The sequence below is a fragment of the Mastacembelus armatus genome, chromosome 19 (assembly GCF_900324485.2).
Source record: "Mastacembelus armatus chromosome 19, fMasArm1.2, whole genome shotgun sequence".
Taxonomy (NCBI): domain Eukaryota; kingdom Metazoa; phylum Chordata; class Actinopteri; order Synbranchiformes; family Mastacembelidae; genus Mastacembelus; species Mastacembelus armatus.
In genome coordinates this window covers 7,905,729-7,933,441 of record NC_046651.1, presented here as the reverse complement: position 1 = coordinate 7,933,441, position 27,713 = coordinate 7,905,729, and the positions used below count along the sequence as shown (strand labels likewise).

Sequence of the window (27,713 nt, the reverse complement as noted above, 5' to 3'; positions counted from 1 at the left end):
CAATTGTAGTTTTCTCCAGTATTTAAATAATCCAGTGGTGCTTATTTGTACACGGAGGGGTACACTGTCCACGTCACAACTCACTGAAATAATGACAGTGAGTTACATCCCCTAAAGTATTATGGGAACAGTAGTTCCACAAATTAGAGCATGGCTATTTCCCAAACAGAAATGTACTGCAGACAGTGAAGGGGAACCCTCAGGAAGGTGCTCAGTGTTCAGTGAGTCCAGGGGAAGACATTTAACAAGATGACTTAGGTCAGAGATGGTTAAACTTTTGTTACCAAAAGAGACACTAATAAACACATTAATTCACTGGAATTATTAGATAAAATCAACATTTATTATAAAAATATAATCGTGTCACATTCAGAAATTCAGTATGGTCGTTCATTAGAATTCAATATAGGTCAAATCAAACTGTGTGATTGGGTTCATCAAGCAAATGGTCTCTAGAACAAATTCTCTCTCTGTCTCACACACACACACACACGCACACACACACAATAAGTGATTGATCTTAGTTAACATGAGGATATAAAAATAGATAAGGACATAAGGTTCCTTCTCAGACAGGAAATGAAGGAGATGGTCTGAGTTGTCTTTCACACATCACACTCATTATCCATTCCTCCCAGACGTCCCCTCTTCCCTCCATCATACACTGATTTTTTGGAAAAGACACAGAGTCCGTCAGTGTGAAATGAGGTCAGCGATCGCATCTCTGATGCAAAATCACCTACAGTAGCCACCAGACCACAGACAGACACACACGCAGACACAGAGTACATACACTTTCTCTCCAACACTCACAGTCTGTCTCGGAGATACACAGATGTGTAAAAGGGTTGCCATGACAACTCTTTTACATTCCCAGTCGGTCAGGGTGAATGTGAGAGTCTGTGTGTGTGCGTGTGCATAGAACGTGTAATCGAGTAGAATCATTTAGGGCTCAGAGAGAAAGTCATTTTGTTGCAGAAATGTCCATTTTAAAGACTTCAGATTTCAGGACTGTGAAGCCTGCAGCTAGCAGGCTGTGTCACTGTCAGGAAATACTGCTCTCCTCTCACCATTAATCAACAACAGCACACATCAGTAACACTGTTTTATTAGTCTGACAACAGTGCAGACGTTTAACAACACATTCACACATTCATTTTATTTACTGTGCATTTCTGTTTGTGCAGACTTCACAGCAAAGATCCCAAACATGAGCAGATCCAACTCGATCAGGAATGACTTAAATGTGAAGTATTGCAGCTTAAAATTGTGACTGAAACCGTGAACCAGTGATTAAAAATGCTGTCACAGAAACTACCACAGTGAGGAAGAACCACAGTGATGTACACTTTTATAAACAGCTAAGTGACTAGGAACCAAACACATGCTGCTACACAGTAATTCATTGGAAGTAATCTGATGTCACCTCAGCTTTGACATAAAGGACATTCTGCTGGAGAGCAACACAGGTTAGCGATTAGTTGCAAACTCTGCCATACTGAACAAAGAAAATAAGCTATTCAACGTACGACTGTCAAGATTTTCACATTCAACCCCATATTTTATTTCCAGTATTTATGGTCCCATTTTTCTGCAGTGGCCATTCAGTGTGTTGTCATCACCTCTTTGTATAATGGCTTTCCTTGTTAGTGGCTAGACCCACCATTCCCATGCTGCCTTTAAACTGCCTTTATATGCACATGAAGTAATGCAGCAATGTAATACAGAGGTACTGAAAATGTATCTAATTGATATTGGCTGCAAGGTTGACTGTCACTGTCATACTGTAATGCCATATCACCACTGGTATCACACATGGCAATGTTTCTTTATCAACTATGACTGAGATATTAAGGAATATAAGTTAAAATATATATTTTTTTCTGTCAAAAAGAAACTCAGTTTTTGTTATGCTTAAAATGGCTTCCTGATGTGAACATATATTGTTTACAAGGACTATTTAAAACAGCATAAGACCAGCCAGTAAAAACATATCTCAGGTTTACTCTGACAAGTTTCTGTGCTTTTCCTGTGTGCTGAGGGCAGTGTAAGGGGCTATGAACAGGTCAGTTAAACGTACCACATTAAAGTTAAAAAAAACCACATGCGTACACACAATATGGTCATGTGGTTAACTTGCATAGGATGGCCAACCAGGCATTAGACTGCAGCAAACAGTAGAAATAGCTAATTTAGCTACTTTAAATAGCTACTTTATCATTCTCACGTTCTCCACACTAACAGTAGCTGTTCTGACTGAAATTTCTTTTTTTTCTTCCTTTAAAGATGAAACTGTTTGGATCCAGTATAAAATTACACTGGTAACATCTGACTGCGCCATAGGGCATTGTCTTGAAATTTCAACATTTTACAATGCACAGAGAGGTATCACAGGATGTTATGCTACTTCAGATGCAAGAGGACAGAGCGTGAAGGTGGTGCTGCTCTACAAAAGAACCACTATTATCTTTGTGTGTCCCTTTTAGGGCTGCAAAAGCTGAGATAATAACATCCATTCTACAAACAGATAATCCTAGGAAACATTCAGCAGAGAGCGAAAAAGTTCTGTTCCTTTTTATCAAACTTTTTTACTTTATTACTCTTTTGGTTGGCAAGTGGCCTCATCTTTAAGGTTTTAAATTCACTTTAATGAATACACAGTGTTCTTGGAGATTAGGACATTGATCAACTTTAATAATAGTAATATGTCACATTCTTATCAGCTGGCACGAGTTGACCTGTGCACCAATCTCCAAAAACCTTGTGTTGTGCCTTTGAAAGCAGGAACTAGAAACTGTGAAACCCAAAGAAAGAGATTTACCAAAACTCCAGTTTGCTTTTGATGACAAGCCAAAGGTTCCAGTTTCTCCACCACCATCACCGCTCAGGCCTGCAGGAGCTTTCTGAGGTCCTCATCCATGCCGTGCTTGCTCAGCTGCTCCAGGCTGTGGTAGCGGTGGATGACATTGTTGGCAGTCACCACCACCACCCTGACGCCATGGGTGTCCTCACCAAGCTGGCAGCCGATGGCCGAGCTCACAACCATGTCCAGGTCGTCATGGCAGCCACCAGCATTTCGGTGGTAGTGACCGGAGAAGACCACCTTCACCCCTGTGTCGAGGAGTGACAGAAAGGTTGCTGAATTTGGTACAGCAAGGAAGAAACTACATAAATCTGAGCATTAAAAGGTGGTAACACAAAGAGAGAAGAAACATGCTCTGGAGTGTTCCACTTACAGAATATTAAAAAAAACAAAAAAAACAACAACAAAAAAAAACAAAAACAAAGGAACTTTCATTAGAGGAGCCATAACTTTCGATTTATTTTCAATTACGAGCAACATCGTTAAGAGAACGATGGGGGTACAGCTCGGCCCTGCGGCACTGCTTCTGTGTCACCACAGTTGAAATGACTGCACAGTTAAAATGGCACAACAAACACGTCTCACTTTGAACGAGGGTTGCAAAACGACTTGTGCTGTTGTCTGTGGGGGAAGAATTTGTTTGAGCTGGTGAATTTATTTCCCTGTTTTGGGGAGAACCTATTTCACTTTTGGGAAAGAAGGTGTCATTTTGGGACAATTTTCACTTGAGCAGGGGAGTGATCAAAAGGTTGTAATTTGGTTTGGAGTAAATGTTTAGAATCAGAAATATGTTAGGATAAAGATGCTTAAATATTAGGACAGAATGGGGTCTGGGTGAGATATGACTTTCCAATATGTGTGTGTCCTTGCATGTCTAAATCTGCATGTGGGCATGGGTAAAACCTTTTTATTAAGTTTATTACAGGCTTTTGGTGGGAAAAATGACATCTGGATAACTGCTAGTGTTTCCGTCGAGGGGAGTCTTGCTCCCTCGTCTTGAGAGAAAAAAAAAGAAAAGAAAAGAAAAAGAAAACAAAAGAGGATAAATTTGCAGTCTGTGCATGAGAAAGACATCAGTCTGTCCCAAGAAATCTGCACAACAAAGACAAGGAAGATTCCTCGGAAAATTTTTTTTTTGTATCCACTGCTGATACTACTTTGACGTCAGCACCATGAAATTGCCCTGAATCATCAAGTCCGCCACTCTGCATAATAACCCAGCACCAGAATACAAATGTGACCTAAATTTATATTAATATTTCTGAGCTGCATGAGGACAGCAGGGCAGATGCTGGACTATTAAATAATTAAACTGCAATAGGTGGAAATGATGATTAAGGTCTGTTATGTGTGCGCATGGGCTAAATTCTGTTGCAATCAAGACTGGGGCAGCACTGTTAGAAGCCCACCCTCCTGCTACTCGTGGGTGGGCCTGCAGGTCTGGAGCACACATTTTGTGAATCACTTTGTGTGTGTGTGGTCACACAGACTTTCATACAACCTTGCCACTGCTCTAGGTGACTGAATAACTGGCTAAACTCACATGTATACATGTGTAGCTATGTAAAAGTGCATCTTTGATGTTTCTAGATAGCGGCTGTGCTTCTCTAAGCTAAAAGGTGCACTAATTATTCAGCCCGACTGTGTGTATGTGCATTGTTTGTGTGGTGCAGATCTTCCCTGCTGACAGACACTTTATAGTGTTTTTCATCTGTCCTGTGAGGAATTACGCAATTTATATATTTATTCAAACCTGTGAATGAAAAGAAAGCGAAGCAGAAACAGAAGTGTGAGCCAAAGAAAATGTTTGATGGGATCACCTAATGACTCAGTGTAGCTGAATGGAAATGTTGGATTTGTTACCACAAGAGGGCTGTGACTTCTTTGTCACCTCACAGAGCTGAGGTGGTGGGAGGACGACAGCAATAGTAAAGGAGTGACAGACAAGAATGAATCCTATAATACTGGTGACGAATGAACCGTCAGGAGGGAAAAAAAGATCTTTTTGAAGCTAAAATGATTTTTGCTGAACCCTTTCTAAACCTCACAAAGATGCTACGATTAATCATGCCACCAAATAAAGTGTGTGGGATTGTGTACGTGTGCATATGTATACATGTGTCAGTGCGTCTGAGATCTTGTGCCACGTCTCCGACGAGCCACATCCCACACACAACCTGTGTGACACCGCCACGCAACAGCAGTGAGCTTCCCCCATATGTATGTGACATATTTGTGATGCATCCATGTAGCTGAGTTGTGCTGTATGTTTTTTGGTCGTTTTAAAATGAAGGAATACGTCACAGAAAGACCCTGCTATGCTATAAATTTAGAACAGTTATAGTAGGAGATATTGCTGGACACAACAATAGATAATGAAAGGGTTGAAAATAATTTTCTTAATTGATTAACAGTTATTTTGTTTAAATAATGAACGCTCAAAAGCAGATCAGAAAATAGTAATGTAATGTCTTTGTTTTGCCTGACCAGCAGTTCAAAACCCCAAAATATTCAGTTTAACCATGATACAAAACATAAAATCCTTTTACCCTAGTGCCCATTTATTTTTTGGTGACTATCAGTTGCCCATAGGTAGGTGTTAATGTGAGTCTCTGTCAGCCCTGCGATGGACTGGTGACCTGTCCAGGGTGTCAGCTGGTATTGGCTACTTAGCTAAACTCTCTAATGTCTATCAGGCAGAGTGGGATCCCTGTTAGGTTGTCACGACATGCTACAGTCTTTCTTTCAAGGTCTTTCAAGTATAGCTGAGAACTGAATTGGATTAAAGCATTATACAATTTTTATGTTGTGGAAATGAATCGTCTTACTCCACTGGCTTGTACCTCTGGCACTTATGGAGCAAAACTGATTTTACAGAAACAATTTAGCAAAGGCCCAGCGATAACACCCTGACCTGAATTTATCTGTCCCTTTCAGAGTGGTGTCATTACGCGGGCTTTAGAAGTCAGACCACTCAACCTGGGCCCTTGCATGCTAAACATCATCGAGAGAAACGATGGCCTGCCTGAGAAAGAAAAGCCTTTTCAATCTCCAAAAGGCTGTCTATATGAATAAAAGATCAACAATTGGAAAAAGGAAAAACAGAATAAAGAAGTTGTGAAAGCTGTCCACTTTGCAATGCAGTCAGAAGATGAATCTGACCTCTGAAATTGTCTACGGTAAAATGAATACAAGGCATTCTTTCAAAGTGAAGGGTAGAGGCTGAGAGTGCTGCGATGCAAAAACAATTTAAAACTCCAAAATACCCTATTACTGTTTCAAAGGCAATAAAAATAGAGAAACTGCTCTCTTTTTGTAGCATATTGGAGTTAAACCCACATTGCCAACCCTTTTCCCAGGCCTAGGACCCAGCTGGAACACAAGTCAGTCTCCGGTCTGGTTCTGGCGGGGTGTGATATGCATACTTAGTAGCAGCATCAGTAGAAGCATTAGCAGCAGAAACAGAACTAACACACAGAGACTCAAAAGCTGGGACAGCGGATAGGCTGCTATTTATTGTGAATGGGACCTTGCGTTGCAGCCCAGTGCTGCCCACTGAGCTGCAGTAATTTAAAAAGAGCTCAGTGGCACAGAAGCACAGAGTTGTTTACTACACTGCTGCAATAGTGGAGTGAGATGACACCAAGTGCAGGTAAAGTAAGAAAATGCCCATCAGCCCTGCCCACACAGGTGTCTCTGTTGTTTTAAAATGGTTCCAACAATGGGTACTATGTTAAGAGAAACAAAGCAATTCTCTATTAATGAAACAAACTCTGCAACATGAAATGTCCTGCAACTTGTACAGTACTTTGGTTAGGTAAAAAAACAGCTCTCCTGTTGAAACAGAACATGTAAATTACACAGTCAACATAATAGGAGAGAGACTGCCTAATATTTTATATTCATATGTGTGAATGCCAATCAAAAGTCTACAGCAATGGCAGCAGATCAGTGAGGCTGTGCAGTACTTTCAGCTAAATGCTAATTTCAGCATGCTAACATGCTCACAAAACAATGTTAACATGCTGATGGTTACCATGTACGATGTTACCATGTAAAAACAAAGCACAACTGAGGTGAATGGGAATGCTATTAATGTGCTGGAGACAATGAAAGTGATTGCAATTCATTCAAAGGGAGGATGAACTTAACATATTTCATGGCGCGGGTTGGAATCGTAGCTTTATTAAGAATTAGCAGCTGCTGTTGGCCAGAAAGTAGTTCCACTACAGACGATGGGATTTGAAATGCCCTGCACTTTGGCAATTTTCTAATGCCATTAAAGGGTCAGGCATCTGCACGTACTCTTTCGCATGAAACACTACAAGATGTGCCAGAGAGGACAAGTCACAAGTGCAAACAGCTGCAGTTCTCTGCTAGAATGAAAACTTGAGAATTTGTGGACTTAAATGCATTGTGTTTCCAAGATAATGATAGCTGGCACCCTCCTGGGAAAATGGCCATGATTAGACAATAATGAAACACCGTACACAGCTCATATCCCTTTGCTTCAACCCAATCAAAGTAGCCTGTATCACTTTTTGCACAATGTTATCCTCACTGTACAATCAGCGTGGGTAGCCTGGTGGGATCTAACTCTTTAGCTGTGGTAATCTTACTACCACCGCTCTAGTCATTCAGCTACATCAAGAATAAAATCCTTCTCTTTCTACTGACAATACCGCAGCACACCTATTCGGCCATAGAGAGAACGGACCATATAACTATGCTGTGTGTAAGTGTCTTGCTTTACCCACTGAGCTAAACATATAGGAGTCACAGTTTGTGTAGAGAGTTTTAAGAGCAGTATTTCCTTCAGTGAAGTATTAAGTCCAATTTCACCCGATTTTTGTCTCTTCTCCATGCTTTGTTGCATCCATCCAATTCCCTTTATTTGCTGAGTGGGTGCCCTCGCAAATACATACACTCTCTGTGTTGATAATTTCACGTCTTGTCTCGGTCTCTGTGGAAATCCCATTTACCTGTCAGCCTTGAAACAGTTCTGGTTCTTTTGTGCTTTTCTTTGTGATAAAGACTCCCATCTGGGGACTGGCCTTTGCTTTGACAGACAGAGGTGGGGAGGGTGGGAAGGTGGAAGAGGAGGGGTGTCGGAGCGCTCAGAAAATGCCCAGAGTAAGCAGTCAAAGTGATGAAAACATACCGAATGCAAACAAAGGAAATTTACCCAGAGTCAAATTGAATTCTGGTCTTGGGTTGCAGAAAGGAGAGAGGAGTCCCTTCCAATATGTGCCTGTATTTTCTACGTTATGATTTTTATATACTGAAGTCATCTGAAAAATATTCAACTTAATTGTTCATAGTTATGTTCTGTTGAAAGCACCTTTTCTATTTAAATGCTAATAGCAGCCACTGTTGTAGGCTGCAAATAAAAGGAATAAAGGAGGTAAAGAAACATCAGTCCACATATAATCATGTTTGATGTGTGTGCCCCTTCCTTCAATCTGTCCTCCTGTCTTTCCCTTCCCACTCTCCATCATCTTCTATCTCTTGGTCATTGATTTGCAGGCTACAACACTAGATTTGTTAATTGTGAGCTAGGTTCCTATCTTGTCACTAAACTTCTTCCTATCTGTGATACTGTCCAGCGGAAGCCATTATTCTTCAGACCTTTCCTGCCTTTCTCCTTTGTTGATTTTGACACAAACCCCTAATGTAGTTCTGAACAGAGCTGTCATCTGCACATCTGTGGGAATGGGCTGCGTAGGAGTGAACATGCAACGTGTGCGCTTGTATTGAAGGGCGGTTGTCGTTAAAGTGCAGGTCTGGGAAATAATTCGTCATGGCTGTTGATAATTTGCATGACAGTGGGATAGAAAACGATGCAGTGTGGTGAGGCATCTTACAGCCATGACTCCCCATAAATCACCCTCAGCCATGCAGCATCCTCTCCATAAAAGGAGCAGAGAAATTAAAATAGTCAGCATGTCATCTAGCCCTGTAGAGCATGCATGCCTTTTGGCCATTTGGTACCCAGCATGGTACCTAATCAACCCTGGTTCATAGGTACCAACACAGCCAATGTGTTTGGTCTGAATGTAACCCACCTTTCAAAAAAACCCCAAAAAACCCCACTTTGGTTAGAAGGAGGGGGGAGTGAGACAAAGCCAGAATAATAGGGAAACATACAGAAAAAGCAAAAGCATTATTCTGGCTTATAATTAAAACAATGGGGTTAAAGGCTTAGCTGTGGCCTCTTATCAAATCCCCAGTGGGTGATAAATGCGTCTTCACTTTTTAACAGTGTAGGGCCCTCACTGATAAAGACAAACGGGGGCAAGAGAGGGAGTGAGAGAATAAGAGGGAAAGACACAGACACTGTACATTGCTTATCTTTGCCTCTAATTAGTTACTGTATATACAATTCTATAGCCATTAGCAATGTTGGGAATTCCAATGAATTTCTTAGCTCTAGTCTTGTTTTTTTCTATATGTAAAAAGGGTTTGGCAGCGAACAGAGGCAGCAGGTGCGTGTGTTCATTCATCCTTGTTTGCATGTGTACCGAAGGTATCGTTAATGTAGAATATAACCCTTGAAGAAGGGTGGGGGTGGAAGAAATATAATTACAGTACTCCATCTAGGAAGAGAGGAGAAGCTGAGAGCACTGCTGGGATTTCTGTTACTCAACTCGCCTCTCGGAAAGAAGACAGTGGTCCCCAGCCATGGGAGTTCAATCTTCTCTGAAGAGGCTCAGGATGTGTGTAAAACCTGTTCTAAAAATCAACATCATCAGTGAGCAAGCTACCTGCACTTATTGCATGGCTTTCTTCCTCTGCTCACGGTAACAAAAGGCTGCCTGAGTTACATCCATACAGTGAAAAATTGGCATGGTATGAGCAATCAAGCCCAGGAGAGCATTATTTACTATAATTAAAGTTATGACAGTGATGTGACAGCATATAAGTAAACTTAAGAGGAGTAAACAACTTCTGCTACAGTGTTTAGGCCGTTGTGTGATTGTTAACAAACTGTATCCACTTTTATGACTTAAAAGTCTTTAACCAAGTATTAAGCACAACAGAAAAAGTAAAAACAAGCTGTTTTGTTGTTTTCTGGTTGTCATGGTTTACCTTTTTGGGGATTGTAAACCTGTTCTTTGCCAATAAAATTCACAGAAAGCTAGTGACCAGACAGCGAGTGCATAATTAAAAGGTAAAATTTTCAACCACACCACTGACAAATTACAAAGCATAGTAATTGCTTGTGCAAATTAAAAAAGCAATGACACTATACATCACTTGCCCTAGAGGGGGGCACCTCACAGAGGCAGTGTATCATTAAGAGCTGGAATGCAGTCAACAGGTCTCAGGGTGCGAATGCTCGCTCTGATGAGCCAGAAGAAGACTAATTGGTGTTGCACCTTTCACATGTGCAGCTGTGTTGCTGAGATAACATATAGATAGGTTTTGAAGAATATATCACGCACAGAAAATGCATCAATGCACAGCAATTTATATGCAAAACGCACAAACAATGTATGTTAAAAATAAGCAGCCACACACACAATTACTCAAAGATCTCCTGACACACATCTTGTGAGAAGTCGTACAGAGGGGAATGAAAAATACCCCAGTAAAGAAAAATCAATTAATGTATTTCTCTGCCTGTGGGGAACTATAGTCTCTATTTCCATCATATGTCAGTCGAGTGGTAGGGGTCTCAGAAACCCAGCAGCAGCAATAACAACCTCACAAATGCTGATCCAAATCCCCAGCTGCTGTAAGTCAACTGACTCCACAGAAAGGCACTTCTTATGTGGTCACAAAACTCAGTTAAACATAGGAATAAGTACTTATAGGGACTGATTTGATTCCAAAGAAACATTTGTGTAACATCCAGCAATCCCATTTCAAGGCTGCTTTTTGTAGAATTAGACAAAGAATGAGCAAAATGGTCCAACCTTACATCTTTGTTCTTGCCAGACTGATGTTTTGCTTTGCTTAAATAGGAACTTCAGCCCACAAAGAAGAATATCCTTGGGGAATTTTAAAATGTCTGTGTTATTAGTCCATAGAAACAGTGTCAGAGTAACATGAAGCACTTTCCAGTTTTCCAATAAAGACATTTAAAGATCAGTGTTTAAAGCTCAGACTATAAAACAACCAATCCTTCAACTGCTGGTATAGCTGCATTTGTCTTCCAGGCCATATTATATGAGTGCTAGCTGCACAAACGTAGATTAGACATATGCTTGTCAGCGGCTTACTTTAATGAAAATCACTGTAAAAAAAAAAACCAACAACACATTTATGCCTCATGAAGTTAATGACACCGTTTTTTACTGTAATCATGAGTACAAGAGCACATCTGGAGGCTTCAGTTCAGAGGGTGCAGCCGTGAGGACAGACCAACAGAAGAGAGAGATGATGCATGAATGATGCACCGTAATGGGAGGATTACCATAGCCACTTTATGGCTAGAAGTAAAATAATTTACCATGGATGAGAGGAAACACAGCCCCTTATGGCACAGACAGCAAGATAAACAACATAATTTCCTTACCTCTCATTTTCTTCAACATTATAATATAAAATTCTCAAATACTTATATAAGCTTGTCTCTCTTTTACTGTCTTTGTTGAGCCTGTTATCACACTAATATTTAGCACTACATACAAAGTAGAGCTGAGGCCAGACCTGATCGTATAATCTGAATAACAACCCTCTAAATTACAGTGTATTTTCTGTTACTGAACACCTCAGTTTTTAAAATTGTCACTAATATCTTTTTAGTAACTGTGTCATTTCATGCCAGGACAGTGACACTGATGATTACAGTGCATCTGGTATGAACGGGCAGTCTCAGCTCTATTCTAAACCGACAGAGTGCAGTGAGTGAGTCTCTTTTACAAGCATGGCTCCAGGGTAGACTCCAGTGGATTCAGAGTACAGATGTTACAGCATCAGTCACTAAGATACTTCAAGTAGGAGGTGAAGGCAAAAGCAGAAAGAGCATGAGACAGCAAAGATCAGAGGAGTGCAAAAGGAATTTAGCTGACTTATAAAGAGATACTAACTATGACAAAACTGTGCTGAATTGCATGGCTTTTTGAAACTTTCATATAGAAATATATGACAAAGATAAGCACATATCATATGTCATATACATAAGCATAAGCACATCAAAATGAAGCACAAGCTAACAGTAACGCTGAAATGCTCCGCCCTTAGCAGTAGCAAAAAAGAAATCTCCACATAAATTCAAGAGACAGAGATTGACATTTTGCCTGAGCTCATTGTTATGTATGAGACAGGATTGGACATAGACAGAACGTGAAGAGTAAAATTTGACCGCTCATAAATAAATCAAGAGAAAATCACACCCCTTCTCTGATTGTAACAGACACACACAAACCTAAACTTATATGCATACAAACAGGAAAAAGTCATGTGACATAGAGGGAGCTGAAACATCTGTCACAAACTATTAATAGCCATGTACATATGTACAAGTTAAGTATGTATGTCTATAATTTACACAGAACGTACCCTGCATGCAGTCTCAGTTTCCAACTGCTGGCAGGATTAAGTATGAAGAGTAAGGACACTAGTACATGGCATGTCATGCACGTAAAGTATAGTAACATCCTCCATTGTTAAACTCATTCCTTAAACCATAAAGAAGCAATCAATTATGCAAGAGAAAAGCCATCAGACCAACACAGGCCAGCATGGTTAAAAACCAGCTGGATAATGAAATTAATACCATCCTCCGCCAGTCACCTTGATGCGTGTCTGAGAAGCATGTCCGTATAAGAGTTTCTGTCAATCAACTGAGCAGGCAGGACAGTGTGATACGTGTTCATTTTAATGTCTCTATAAGTGTTTAGCTGGCGCCTTCTTAAAGCTGTCTTGTCCTTGTGAAAGTTTGTCAGTACCCTTGTATCGCATTTATAAGCCGACAACAATGAGTTGTGATAATGAATATTATGGAATTACTCTCCTTATAGCAAGCAAATGCATTAATTAATCCAACTATGCCTCTGTTGTGTGTGCCAGGAGCTCCATTTGAGGTTCTGGCTAATGGTATACTAATCCTCTGGGCTGGGACCTGAACTGTGCTTCAGTTGGATATGCTAGAAGAAGAAGACCACTTCACAGTCGCCTAAATCCAACACCAGAGAAAATTATGCTGATATTTTAAAACTTTGGAAGATACAATGTGTTGATTTTTAAAACAATCTGCTCTGTGGTTTTTAATTATAGTTATTATTATTATTATTAGGCATATTATAACAAATACTGAACCTAAAAGAGGAAGTAATAAGAACAGACAAAAGACGTGTTAAAGGGCCTGTGCGTAAAATACTTGCTCAACCACTGTAAGCTGGTTCAAATAAAGACAAAAGTATAGATGATATTAAAGAAGTCAGTAATTTGTTCCTCCTTGCTCTCTTACCTGCCTTCTTGAACTTATCCAGCAGGTTTAGCCTGACTCCCCTCTGCAGGTTGAAGTAGTTGTCCTCCTCATCAGGGCTCTTAAGGTATAGGGGGATGTGTTGGAAGACCAGTATGTGTTTGGGTTTGGTTTCCTGAGTAGAGACAGATGTGAGGGATGAGAATCACAGGTCACTCTAAATACAAAATTCAATTGTTGTGTCATATGGCTGCAGACGGCAGCAATTATCTGAACCACAACATCCAGACACAGCAAAGGAAGGCATCATGTAGCGGAACGACTTCATAAATCAGACAAGAATCGAATCACGTCACTGATGCCATCCTACCGTCGAGGAAGTGGCCTTGCTCAGTTGCTCTTCCAGCCACGTCTCCTGAGCCTCCTTCAGCTGAGGGCAGGCCGATGCGTCATAATACAGCTGGGAGTTCAGGACCAGGCAGAGGACTCCACCCACCTGGGACAGGAGGAGAAGCAAAAGACACAGACATGGTAGATGTTAGTTACCTATACTTCATTCATTTTTTAAAAAATATACATAGTTGTAGGAAAGGGTTAGTTTATAGTGCATTTTCTACAACCTAGCATTTCTATTCCTACTATTACTCCACATAAAAATCAGTCTGGCGATGATTAATCCTTCTCAGCCTGCAGAAACAGTTTTTTCAGCTTTACAAGGAATGGAAAAAAAAAAACTGTGAGAGTCACGTCACTGTGATGACAACTGACAAATTTAAAACAAAAAGCCTGCATTACAGAAATGAGTGGAAAGCTTGACTTTGACCATTCCTTTTTTTAAAAAAAAAAAAAAATCTGTCCATTGTGATCCCTTCAACTTTATGGAAATAAATCACTAAATAGTCAGCTTACTCCTTTAAATAAAAATCAAATACACAATACACAGTATCACAGTATGCACAGAGCAACACTGGACCAAAATGTTCTTTGACCAGTACCACTTCTGAAATCCTTACCCAGAAGCTGAAGTAGTCATCCCCCCAAGCACTGCAGTACTGTTCCACTGTACTGGGGGTAGGCGTGTTACCCAGGTCATGGTTCCCACTAACAAACACCAGTGGGATGGAGGGATCCGTCCCCTCCAAGGCAGCCTTTAGGTCTCGCTCCTGACCTTCTCTGAACGGAGTATCTGGTGGGGAGGAGAGGAACTCTGTCAACAATGTGAAAGAGAGCTTTATACCCCTGTGACAAGTAAAGCAGTGGTTACACATGTCAGCAAATACGAACAAAACAAACTATTGATTTGGAGTCAAACAACAGACAGCATCATTATAATAATGTCTTACTTAGAGAAGATTTTAAAAAAGAGTGGAGAAATGTATATGAATGCTGATGTAAAGTGTCAGCTTGAGAGTGTGAATGATACTGCAGGTGAGAGGGGCCTAAGGGAATGGGGATTACTTGGAAGATAATGATGACAGCTCTGAGAATGATCAATGCTCTGTACAGGTCTACTTGATATCACCATGGTTACTGACGATGAGTTTGCACGGCAAACCCAGCCTTTCTGCTGAGCTGTGCGCAGGCCGCGGCTCTTGTCAGATTCACTGCTCTAAGACACATGAGGCTATCCATATTTGTGTAAGATCTTTACAGTGTGTTCTATTGTTTGTTCTGTTCAAATCAGGCGTACGGTGCTATTAACCTTAGTGTTCATAAAAATAAAAAAGCATGCAAAAAGGAAGGAAGTATTTGAGTCAGTGGCAGCAGGGGTAAAGGGCAGAGAATGGGCAAGCTTCAGATCCATTTATAATTCAGGATGTATATCAAACCTATCAGCTCCTGCTCTTGAGTTCTTTCTTCTTCTTCTTCTCCTCTCTCTTATTTCTTTATTCATCTGAGTAATTATTTTACTGACCTACTTTTGGAGCAAACGTTGCCTTGGATGTTTGGATAGGACTGATTACATAAGAGCCTTCTTTTTTTTTTTTCTAAAACAGCAAATCTCATGCATGACACAGTGAGAGAATTCAGAGTTTAAAATGTATCCAGATAAAAGGCAATTTGTTGTTTTTACCTTTTCTCTATAATTAAGGTAGCCTGTCAGACGTCCAACTGTCAATACAATACTCAAATACAAGCAAAGACATGAAGGCCCTTTTTCTTATGACAAACAATTTCTGTGTGGTAGTTGTAATACAGCATTTATATTCAGGTCTGAAGAGTAAGTGCACAGAGAACATTAATTTTCTCACGTGTAACAGGCAGTATTTCAACAAGGACAGTTAGATTAATGCTATAAAATTGATGATCACTAGCAGTCAACAATCTTAAAGGATTACACCTGACTAGCTAGGCTTTTGACACCTTAGGGTAAATTTTGCTGCAATGTTAAGCTGCCATTCCAACGTTAGCTAGTTTGTTACCGAATATCTATCGCTGTGGCATAAAATATGTAGGTGATAACTAGCAATGTGTCTCAGTATAAAATAATACTCCTTGGTGTGCACTATTACATTTATACAATAGCTATCTCCTCGTAGACTAACCATGTTTTATAGAAAAATAATTTTGTAGTTAGAGCTTAATTAGTTGACAGAGAAAATTAACTGGAAACTGGTAACTAATTATCAATTAATTATTTCAGTTGATTGATTAAAGCTAAGAATTCACAAGAGAAAGTCTCTGTTCTAGTTATGAATGAATATTTTCTGGTTTTCTTAGTCTTTAATACCAACAAACTGAATACCTTTGTATTCAGGGGTGGACGTGTGGGGTGGGGAGAGAGGTTGTTCAAAGCAAACAATACATTTGAAAGGTGCAATCTTGGCTATGATGGACATATTGGGGCTTTATTGTGGCCCAAACAATAACAGTAAAATTAAAAATGTGTATTTGGTAATAAAAAGTGTCAGCTGCATATCTTTTTAATTACATAATACTTTTCAGGTTTTTATAATTTCATTACAGGAAAAAAATTCTGACAGGAAAAGGGAAAACTGTCACCTAAACTCATGATGCTTTTTGTGCCAAAAAATGTTCATGGGGTGGTAGGAAAAAAACAAAAACAATCTGATAGTTAGACATGATATTTGACCACACTGAATAAACCACATTACTGTTATAAACCAAACTGAACTTGTTATAAGTGGGGAAAATTATTTCTTAAGGAAAATTTAGTTCCATAAGTTATATTACTCATCAATTCAGTTCTATTAGTATTTTATCATTAAATTCATAAGTGGTCCATGCAATGATATCTAGCAGGTAATGCATAGTGAAGAAAACACTTAAACATCTAGTTTGCTCTCCAGGGAGTTCACGATCTGAAGCCGAGCCTTGATGAAAGCTATGATAGCTGAAGCCATAACAATGTGGACTCATTATTCCACAGCCACAATATCTGACCACTGCCACCTTGCATGCAAACAAAAGCAGTCTCACTAATGAAGCTCGGATGGAGAACAGAGGGTGCAGAGGTTGTAATTTGAATTGCTGAGGCAATTTTTTGAGCTGGTAGCTCTCAACCAATACTGCTGTTACACAAAATTGGATTTTAACAGATTTCATCCATTAATTCACAAGTGTTTTTTATTTCAACAAGGCATGTTTCTTCACGGACTCAATATGCTCAGTCTACAAGGGGAAGTGAATAAGAAATACTTTTCCCATCTTTAAACACTATGAGCATGCCCGTTGGCAAGGTATCTGACATTGTCAGCTGCTCAGTGGCTAAGAACAAGAAAAAATACTCCATGGGGCTCAACAACAGCATCTATCCATATTTACTTTCTTTTATAAATTATTGTAAAAAAAAAAAAAAAATCACTGGTAGCCTCATACAGCGACAGGGATGCTGTGCTGACCTCAGCTTCCTTACACCTCCAGTTGCTACACACCAATCCTCACTCATGATATACCAACACCAATCTGCATTTGAGACACCTTGCTTCAGATTAATGAGAACCGGTTACAGACCTAAGTTTGTCTGGGGTAACAGGCAGTGTCCGGTTAAACAATCAGTTAATTTGGATGAACATATCCTGCTGTGGCTGCAGAGAAAGCCTGCAGTGTTGTGATCTGATCCTAATAATTAAAGATAGGACAAATACAAAACACTGAAAAGTAGGGATGCACCGAATAGTCGGCCACAGAAAATTTTCGGCCGAAAATGGCCCAAAGGTGCATTTTCAGTTTTCGGCCGAAAGACTTTTATCACTGAAACATTACGGCCGAAATGTTGTGATGACGCAAACAGAAACCACGAACTGCACGTGCTTGTCTGAAGCAACATGTCTGCGGTGTGGACGTATTTCAGTGTATCTGAGAAAGACCCACGGACAGCGATTTGCAAAACATGTAATGCCGAAATCTCAAGAGGGGGTGCATCTGCAAAGACTTTCTCCACGTCGGGTTTAATTTATCACCCGAAATCCAAACATTCTGATCGCTACTTCACTGCATTTTTGCAATGCGCTAAATAAATATTTGCATAATTTGTAATTGATTTATTCTTTGAAACTTTAATATTAATTTATGCAATTGCAATGCCTTGATTTTAGTAAAGTTAGTACACAGCCATAGCCATAAATGCAATGGTACTAATAATTGGCATAATTTCTTTCGGTGTTTCGGTTTTCGGCCTTGGTTTCCTCTTTTTCGGTTTCGGCCAAGAATTTTCATTTCGGTGCATCCCTACTGAAAAGTGTGATAAAATGTTTCAGATAAGTCAATTTCATAAATAAGTTGTCTTGCATGTGCACAGGAATCCAATGAGAATACCATAAGTTATTTTATAAAATATTCATTGTAATAATACCTTTTCCTGCCTTGATTTTCTCTTTTGGAATAAGCAATTCATGTACAGAATAGGGTATAAAAAAACAAAACCACTGCTCTCTGCTGTCTCTGGTGCACTGACTGAAAGGCCTTGTTCATTTAATGAGACTGCAACACTGTGATTCTCAAGCCTGGACAGGAGACTTTGGCAGGTTCTCGTTGTGCCTGCCCAGCACTGTAACCACTTTCCTCAATTTCTTCTGAAGAGTGGCACACAGGGCTCAGTGTGTGGGGTCTTGCTGTCGCACTCATTTTCTTTACTTAAAAAACTGTGTTTTCAATGTGTGGAGACCTCTATTTGGGACTAACTCAAGCATGCACCAACACTGACAGGTTGTGCTAATTTGGTACTGGCCAACAGTTTATGACAAGGTGGTTGCTGAGATGAATTCATATTAACTCTGTCTTTCCACAACTTTCCACACACAACCTAGTAAAATTACAATATGTTGGACCGATCCTATGTGAAAAGTAATTCACCAGAAACCTTGTAAAATGTTCAAATCCTCTGAAATGTAACAATAAAACTCAAGAAAAGCTGTTTAATTAAAGTTTATTTGAAAAACTGTAGGAGGCTCGCTTAGCATGCCCCAATCTATGCTGACTTGTTTAAGTTCTCATTTTCCCAAATCTCTCTTCCTCGTGGTGAGTACACAGACAGTGTGACCCACAGTCACATTTATAGGGAACACACCAGGGTGAAATAAGGAAGAATTATCCTTTAAGCATTCCTCCTGAACATCTTCTTGGAAATGCTTCTGTGCACATCAAGTTTGGAGGTGACCCCAGAGCAAATCCAAGGAATGGTGGGAAGATAACATATCCCTTCTGGACCGGGAAGGTTTTGGTGTCCTCCTGGAGGACTGTGCTTGGCAGAGTATCATCTAGGCTACTTTTTTTGGCATGCTGCCAAGAAAAGTCCCTGTCTGGACTTGGATAAGCAGTCAAAAATGGATGAACGGCTGGCTGTATCCTGACATTTACCAGGGTTGTCTTACAGGGTCTAAGAGGATCTTTTCACGCTGACATTTGAACTGTGAATCTCTCGGGCCTCCCTGGAATTGTGAAAGTGTTAAGAGAGAGACATTTCTCAACTTCAACACTTCTGGTTGTCCCAAACCCCCATAGGAGCCCATTAGATAAACACAGGGAACTACCCCTGCACAACACACCCAAAATGCATTCACATGTCCCAAAAAAACAAATTCTCCCTGGGCAGTCTATCCTTTATTCTCTCCTCTCCGCTGCTTCACAATCCCACAGAGACCCTATTTTATCAGCCTTAAGTGGAAATTAAAAAGGTTTCCACAGTTAGAGAAAAGGGACAGGGAAGTCCCAAGGTAAGTTCTACTTCACCTTTTTGATTTTTTACACACGTGTTAACACACGCATGTTCTCACACATACCCAAACACTTCTCCCTGCTGTATCATGCGTAGCATCCCACATGAACCCCTGGAGACACAGCTTGAGTCCTTTGTAGTGCTCATTAGGAGAGTATTTAGTCCAGCATGTTCCTCTAATCTAATCAGCGCTCTACCACATGCTTTCCCCCCACCTCTTTCCTCTACTGCCCCCCTCGCTGCTCTTTATTCTCTTCGTTTGTCAACTTTGTAAATAAGAGAGAGGAAAACACAAGAGAATGAGAATAAGTAATGGAAAGCCAAAGAAAGGGAGAGAACAAGAGGGGAGATTGAAGGAACTCATTGAGATGAGAAAGCATCTCCTGGGAGTTGGCTTGGACTGGACACAGGGAATTGAGATTGAGGAACTTTCTGTCCGTAAAGGTTTGGAACACTTTGCTCAAGGAAGCCTGACCTAAGATTGGTTCGTTAACCACTTTGATGGGATGAAATATAGTCCATCAGGGTTCCCCTCTATCTCCAGCACTTCTAATCAGTGCTTCACCAACAAGTCTTCGATAAGAAAAGGGAATTCATTAAATTGAGACATCACTACTTGGCCTTTAGTTTTCCTGCTTTTGAATCAAGGTCTAAACCAAAAAAAAGCAATACAGATTAACACAAACTGCCACTGTTTTATCATGTTTGTTCCAGAACAATTACATAAACAAACACATTCCTCAACTTCAGATTTCATTTAAATAGTTACTTCCAATAGGTTCATCAGCGGCAAGAATAAATGAGTGTTTGTGTACAGTGTCAGACTCGTAAATGAAGGTTGTCAAAAGAAGGTATGAGGCATGAGACCACAACTGTTTACTGAAGAGTAGACAGATGATGGAGCAATAAGACAGAAAAGAAAAGAGGATGTGAAAGAGAAGGAGAGGAAAAGATAGAGAAGTCTGTGGGAACAGAAATACAGTTGCCAATTTCCTGTCGCTGACAGGCAGCAGTGTCAACAATGCCGGTTGACAGCCAGCTTCCCCTGGCCGCCACCCATTCATTCTCTATTGTAAATAAACAGTTTAAGGGGAAATGTCAGCTGAGAGACGGAAGGAGCAGCTCTGGCTATAATATCACTTCCCCCCCAATGCAACAGCCCAGTTGCCAGGCAAGTGACGGACGTGGTGAGTAATGAGGATGGCACATACAACCTGCTCTGCTGGGGCTGACAGTAACAAGGGCTGACGCTGCAGTGTTTAAAGGTCCCCAAGGCCTTGCGGTTAAACCCCATGCTTACACTATCAACTGTCCCCACTGTGCATCTGAAATAGATCACGCTGTGACTTATAAATGCGAATGATCAGAGGGAGATGGGGATAGATGTGGAAAATGGATGGCGGCCATGTTTTGGTCTAAATGGTGCAGTCATGGAGATGATAAGGATACTTGGCCGCCTACAGCAAGATACATAGATGATAGGAAGAGACAGCTCCAGGAGTGTTCATGACTCTCCCTGTGCAGCTGAAATTTGTGGTCGTTATACCCCCCCCCAGAGAGGAAAAAAACAGAGAGGAAAAAAGAGAGAGGAAAGCAAGAGTTGCTCAGTGACTAAGTTGAGAAGTTGAGCCAAATATGTGTTGCATATGAATAGCTTGCCTTGAGTAAAATTTTAGTAACATAGGCCAAGGACATTCTACGCACAAAACAAATAAATATTCTGTTAATGCTTAATATGTCACACAATCTTCAAATCTCCATCAAGCCCAGTGATACTTTCATCGTGATCCATTCAAACGTGGACAGATGCCCTGAGTGAAAACATGCAATAATGAAGACAAAGGAAAAGGTTCCCCTGACTACTTTTTTCTCTCTATGCCCATTCCTTGAGGCCAGGCAGCCAGACAGGCACCTCATGCTAGCTCCCCTAATTGTCATGCATAGGTAGTTTGCATTGGTTGGCAGCTTGTGGCTCTTTTCACTGAACATTAACTGCACAGTGGGTCCTGCCAGTCCATTCCTCTTAACCTGTTATCGAAACAGGCAGCTGGACATCAAGAAGCATGCACACCATGTCACAATCACTCATTTCATTACAGTTACTTCAATAAAACTTCCACTTGCCACGAATGCCTGCAGGTCTACACAGTCTTCTACTGAGAGGTACACAGATGTTGTCTACTGTTTTAAAAGGTCTTTTAATTTGTAAGTTGATTTGTTTAGGTTTATGTTTACAGGTTGGTATTAATTATCATATCCCTTGTCGCTACAGAAACAGAGATGTAGACAGACAGAAGGGAGCAAAACTGAACACAGCATGAGTCAAGCACAGCATGTCAGCTCCAAACAAGGTGGGAAATTAGCAGCAAAATGATTATTTCATTTACTCTGCCAATAGTTTGTGGAGGTATCCAACTATTTTCAAGCCCAGTTCTATTCTGAAAATCTATTTGCCTGGCTAGACAATGAAAGCGTCTGGTGATTTGGGGAAAACAGCTGCCACTGTGGAAGAAGATGGCTTGCTGTCCTGGCTACAAAATACAGAACGTGTCTCACTCACAGTATTAGACTGATGGAGAGAAAGCAGCACACAGCATTGTTAGATGTTATTTTCAAATTATTGAACAAATGTCATCATTTTCTGCACCTGCAACCAGTATTCATGTGATTGGACCATTTCAAAAAGCAAAATCTTGCCTTCATGCAAATAGCTTAAAGGCAACCAGGTGCGTTTTTTAGATAAATATTGCATGCTGTCAGAAGGGATCTGATGTTTACAGACTAGTTTTTTTTCCTCTTTTTTAAAACCTGCCAGTTGCCGTGGGAACACACTAGCCACTACCTTATAGATTTTTAAAGTTGGACATGAATTTAAAGTCTGGCTGGTCGGATCAATAGGAGAAATCTTCGCCAGCATCAGCCTGAGAATAGCCAGAAGGCCTGTGCTTTTTCATAGATAAATATCAGCTGCTGTCAAAGGGGATGGGAGTATACACTGTTTACAGACTCTGGCTGGGAGAGTGGGAGAGAAGGCCTCCATCACCTCCAACAATGAGCTGAACCATCCCAAAGGTGATATATACAATAATTGTTGCAGTCAGAAACATTCCTGTCACATTTTCCTATTATGACAACTACTGTATATTTGGCCTATATATGACATTGGAATAATAGTTTCTTCCAGAGCAGCCTTCCTCACAAATCAGAGAGTAATCTCATGTTGGGTGGGATCAGGAAAAATATCCAGATTTAACACCACTGACCAGTCTGACTTCTAGGAATCACAAGACAATACAAGGTTGAAATAACAGGACGTATCACAGATACAGTATCATTTAAGTACAAATCTAGTAATCACCTTAAAGGTGACTGTTCTTCTGTTGCATAAACACTAAAATACTGTACCAGAATCAAGTTAATTAAATGTTTTTCAAAATGTAAATATAACTTACTAGCTAAATGAAAGTGGATTCAGTCTTAAGTTACTCTTTAAGCCTCACCAACAGCATTTAGACATGTGGAAATGGGTATTTAAATAGAGACACATAAGGGTGTAGCTAGCCGAGACTAGCTAACTATTTGCTGACTTCTGTTTCTGAAACTCCAACAAAAGCTGAATTTCACTAGATCTAAAGTTAGTATTATTTATTAGATCATAAAGATCAACAAGAGAACCAGTCATAAGCAGTAAACCTGCATTGTGTGTTATAGCTTGAAACCTTGTACAAAAACTTTTCTCTTTGCTGCCCACAAATCACCACTACACTTATTTTATTCAACAAAAAAAAAAAAGAAAATTACAACATGTGACTTGGTTTGATGGCAGAAACCCTAGCTGAATAGTACATACAGTAACAGCGTTTCGGTGGTGGCTGTTGATCATTCCTAGCTTTGCTTATCCCCTTCCCTTGAGCTCTTCACAAAAAAAAAAAAACAAAAAAAAAAACATATCTGCTTTGAGCGCAAAATCTGTCAGCATGCAATTCTGAAGAGCTAAACAGAAACAAGACATAAGACAAGTTGATTGAGACTGTGTATAGTGAGTGAACTCACAGCTTGTGTTTCTAAATAGTTTGCTGCTATCTGTAATTTGAGACTGCCATTTGAAACACTTTGAAATAAGTGCAGCATTTGCATGAGCCTGCGTGAGGTACCAGATGCTATGAGATAACACTCATGGGGCCATTGCTGTATCATTTGGTTTGACTAAAAGAGGTTGAACAGAGTTAAAGCTCACGCAACTGGCATCTGTGAGTTCACATTATGTCTTCCAGCATTAGGCAGATAATTTGCGGCTACACTTGTTGATGCCAGTATCATGTTTTTACTGTGCAAGTGGCCATATGTCTGCTAGAAACGTAGCAGTCTCCTTTAAGAGCTTAGAGTTCCCTTAGAATGTAATTATTGTGCAGAGTGGTTCAAAGTACTTTAATGTTTATTAAAAAAAATAAAAAATTCAACCATTGTTTCAGGACCCACTCTTGGGGTTTCCCTTAACACCTGTTTAGAGTTAGAGATAAAATGTATTTATCCTTTAAAAATAACTGTTAAGAAAGCCTTTAGTTGAACAGCTGAAATTATAACACTTTCATTTTAAGGAACGCTGGCAGCTGTAATACTCTCATGTAACACTTTCAAGTGCAGTGTGTTGAGTTTTTGTGGTCTCTCCTGACCTGGCATGGCATGGACCAAGTCCCCACACAGCACCATGAACCTGGGCCTTGGTCTGAGCTGGTTAACAGCATCCACAGCCTGCTTGGTGAGCTCAACCTCTTCGGCCCATTCGTCCCCTCCGCCGTCGCAGTCCCCGTCCCTCCAGGCCTTCATCAGCCCAAACTGGGGGTCTGCAGCCTGGATGAAGCAAAATGGTCCTGTCCAGTGGCGCTCCGCATCTTCAACAAAAAATACAATAACAGACAGACTGACACTGATTGTTGAGCCCACAATGCAATGAAAAACTACGTGTGTTATAATGTTGCTCAAAACCAGTGTGATGGATGGATGAATACTGATTTATATGTACAATATACTTATATGGCATAGCCATTAATGGGAAAGTCACCTGTCAACTGTTGCAATATGCATAATGTATAATATGGTACTTTCACTCAGCAACTTTCACTTTACATTTGTTCACACACTCATTAATGTGAACAACTTTCATTAGCATCTGACCTTTTGAATTATCTGCCGGGCATTAACTTCACATTCTGGCAGATTCTGAACATTTTCATATGAATCTGTTGAGGTCACAGGAAGCCTCCACAGAACATTGCATTGTAACAAAAAGAAAAATATAAGCTTTAAGGATTAGGTGTCATCACAGAATTAGTCATCCATGGGTATAGGGCTTGCTGTGAAAGATTTGTGCAGAAATGACAACATGTCAACATTTGATTAGTTCAAAGCACCATGATCAGGATTTTAGTGGGTGTTATGTACAGCTTGCTTACTCCATGATTATCCACTGGCGAATTATAACTAAATAACAGCTGAATGAATGAATGAACGGCAAAGAAGTGTTTTATATAATCCTAATATTATGTAATAGAAGGGCTTTACAATCTAATCACCATCAAATATTCATTAACAATGCAAACTGCGCCTGGCTTTCCATGTAATGAACAGAAGCAGACACTGATGGTAATGACAAGGTATGACATGAAGGACACAGGAGAAAGACTGGCAGTGATATGGAAATGGAGTGCGCTTATTGCCCACAAATGGACAGATGCTAAGAGCAGGTGTAAACACAACAGCTTTCTGCTCCACTCATTTAGTTTCCGGAGGATGTGGAAGCAGTATTGTAGCTCACTGTGGAGAGTCTGCATCTGCATTCTGCAAAAATCCCCTCGACCACAGTCAGCAGGGGCAACTGGCTATTCAGCATCATCTGTGTTTAAAATGCTCTACATGTACTGCTCTCACTCATATGAGTTTACGATAATTCAGTCCTCCAGAGAAACTTGAGGAAAGATAGGAAAAGAAAAGAGCGACAGAGTGCCTTGCTCCTGGGGAACTAGATGACTAAAAGCTTAACAATGATCCCGTCTGTGTAATTGACATTTATGAAATCACAAGGGGAAACGCATTCTACTTTTATGACTATATCATCATCATCTCTTTATCCAAAACACTTTAAAATGCCTTTAGTCCAAACTACTCTGGCCTTGATCTTAATTTATGACTACACAGTGGGGCGACTGATGAATTCTGCTACTGACAGTGAGGACAGCCAATGAATTTTAAATTTAAACAGCTGCCATGACCACTGTAGTATCACGTTAAGTTTCCTGCTCTGGCATAATCCTAACTTCATTTTCATGAGAAAATTCAGACTAGATGTGTATTCTAAACAGATCAAAAACATATATCAGCCCATTTGTTTGACCTGCAGCTCAGCTCTGTCTCAGCTTAATCGTTAACTAATAAAACAGACAACAGTAAGAAGATAACTAATGCCTTTATTTGCAAAGGAATGTATGTAAATCACACAAAGGTTTGCACATGCAAATTAACCATTTTCTTTTATCTGTGCCCCTAATAAAAGACACAATCTGCAAACATTTCATGAAGCTGCAAGAGTCTCTCACAAAATCCTGCAAACGTCTTTGCTCCACTGAGCATTTTTAATAGTATAATGTCTTTTTCTGGGATCAGATGCATGAACTATTTCACAGACAAGTGAAAGACGAGAAAGACAAGAGAAAACGCAAGAGAAAACACACACACACGCACGCACACACGCACGCACGCACACACGCACACACGCACACCGGAGTTGGCAAAGTCCCCATGACAGGGGATAAGAGGGAGCAGCCTTGTGTGGGTGAGTGTGCCCAAGTTCAAACATAAATCACAGGATTTCAATCGCTGCCCATGAGTTCATTTCTAATACAAATTTATTTTCAGTAGATGATAATGGAGTAAACAGATATGAAGGTAGCTAGAAATGGAAGAATTCATGATTGTGTGACTGCAAGACTGAGCCAAAAACACACAATAACTCATGTCATGCTACAACAACCTGTCTACAAGCTATAAACTGAAGGCTTTAGTTTAAAACTTGCAGGTTTTCAGTGTTTTGAATTATTTGCCACAATAAAGCACCTTACGTTAAGTATTGTTACTGTTTGTACGGCACTTCTGAAACAACCCCAACACAGAAAACACTCATTTCACCGTTCGTGCTTGGAGACACTGAATTGATTCATTCCTGAAACAGATAAAAAAAAAACCCTCACAAAGCTTCACATCTGTTTGCTCTGTCGGGGTATTAGCCTGCAACAACAGCCTGTTACCTCAGCTAGACACTGTTAGCTAGCTCATGCTAACGCGTTAGCCTGCCGGTTACCTAGCTAACCAACCGGCGCGGCTACAGACGCTAAAACAGTCGACTAGCTTTACCTTCGTCCAGCCCGCTGAATGTCCGATGTTTTGCCCTGAGAAAGATGCCCCCACTCTCAGCCATAAGACCCCCGGCTAAAGTGCTGCAGTGTGTCAGTTGTGAGCCTGTGAGGAGGTTTGTTCTGAAGCCGTGTCGGTCTCTCGGTGACTCGGTGATCGACTCCACTGCCTGTTTGTGTGCCTTCCTCTACAGCGCAGTGCCAGCGGGCTAACTACCACATACACACACACATACACAAAACTCACTTATTTATGTAGCCACTTAACAGTCACAACAACAAACGTACGCAGCTTTACTATTTGAATTAAAACTGTAGCGTACAACATAATAATAGGCCATGTAGGCCTTAACCTGCCAAATGAACCTCATTCTCCTGAGTGATTCTCAGCCCAGCCCCAACTTTTACTCTGAAAATCAGTCACTTTATTTGCAAATTTATCAAATTTACCAAAATTGGGTGCAATTCATATGAATATTTATTCACCTTACTAAGCATAAACAGCTCCCAAGCTCAATGAAGCATATGTTCCTAATTGTTTTGCATTCTTTTAGAAACCTTGGGGTCACAGCTCTTTGGTCACTCATAAGAAGAGGGACCTTGGACAGAGGATTCCTACACGATCTGCTTGAATGCCTATTTTTAATCTCTGAATGAGGATTTATCATTGGTCTTGCCTGATTTTACGCCATCCACACGATTTAAATCATCTCGATGGGTCATAACATCATTTATTGTAAAGTAGAGACACTTTTTTCATTTGGAAACCAGGTCAGGTTCAGGTCAGGATATTTGAACTAGGACCGATGAGCATCACTTCTCATGGACCCTAGGTGGCACAATGTCATGGGGTCAACGCCTCTTTTTTAAACGCTTTCTGAAGCTGAGGCA

The 27,713-nt window shown here is 40.4% G+C and overlaps 1 protein-coding gene across 1 annotated transcript; it reads right to left on the bottom strand.

Moving 5' to 3' along the window:
* Positions 1 to 1,091: 1,091 nt before the first annotated feature.
* On the bottom strand, positions 1,092 to 26,993 carry cpped1 (calcineurin-like phosphoesterase domain containing 1). The gene is made up of 6 exons (XM_026316213.1): positions 26,824 to 26,993; positions 24,090 to 24,308; positions 14,252 to 14,424; positions 13,609 to 13,734; positions 13,281 to 13,413; positions 1,092 to 3,111 (listed from the first exon to the last, which is right to left on the bottom strand). The coding sequence occupies exons 1-6, from the start codon at positions 26,885 to 26,887 to the stop codon at positions 2,885 to 2,887; spliced, it is 942 nt and encodes a 313-aa protein (XP_026171998.1). The 5' UTR covers positions 26,888 to 26,993; the 3' UTR covers positions 1,092 to 2,884.
* Between the last annotated feature and the right edge of the window lie 720 nt (positions 26,994 to 27,713).

Excerpts from the sequence above, each read along its gene's own strand:
- cpped1 (XM_026316213.1), bottom strand. The coding sequence starts at position 26,887 with ATGGCTGAGAGTGGGGGCATCTTTCTCAGGGCAAAACATCGGACATTC. Across the intron at positions 14,425-24,089 it reads CTTGGTCCATGCCATGCCAG|ATACTCCGTTCAGAGAAGGT; the intron begins GTCAGGAGAGAC and ends CCTCCCCACCAG. Across the intron at positions 13,735-14,251 it reads ATGACTACTTCAGCTTCTGG|GTGGGTGGAGTCCTCTGCCT; the intron begins GTAAGGATTTCA and ends CTCCTGTCCCAG.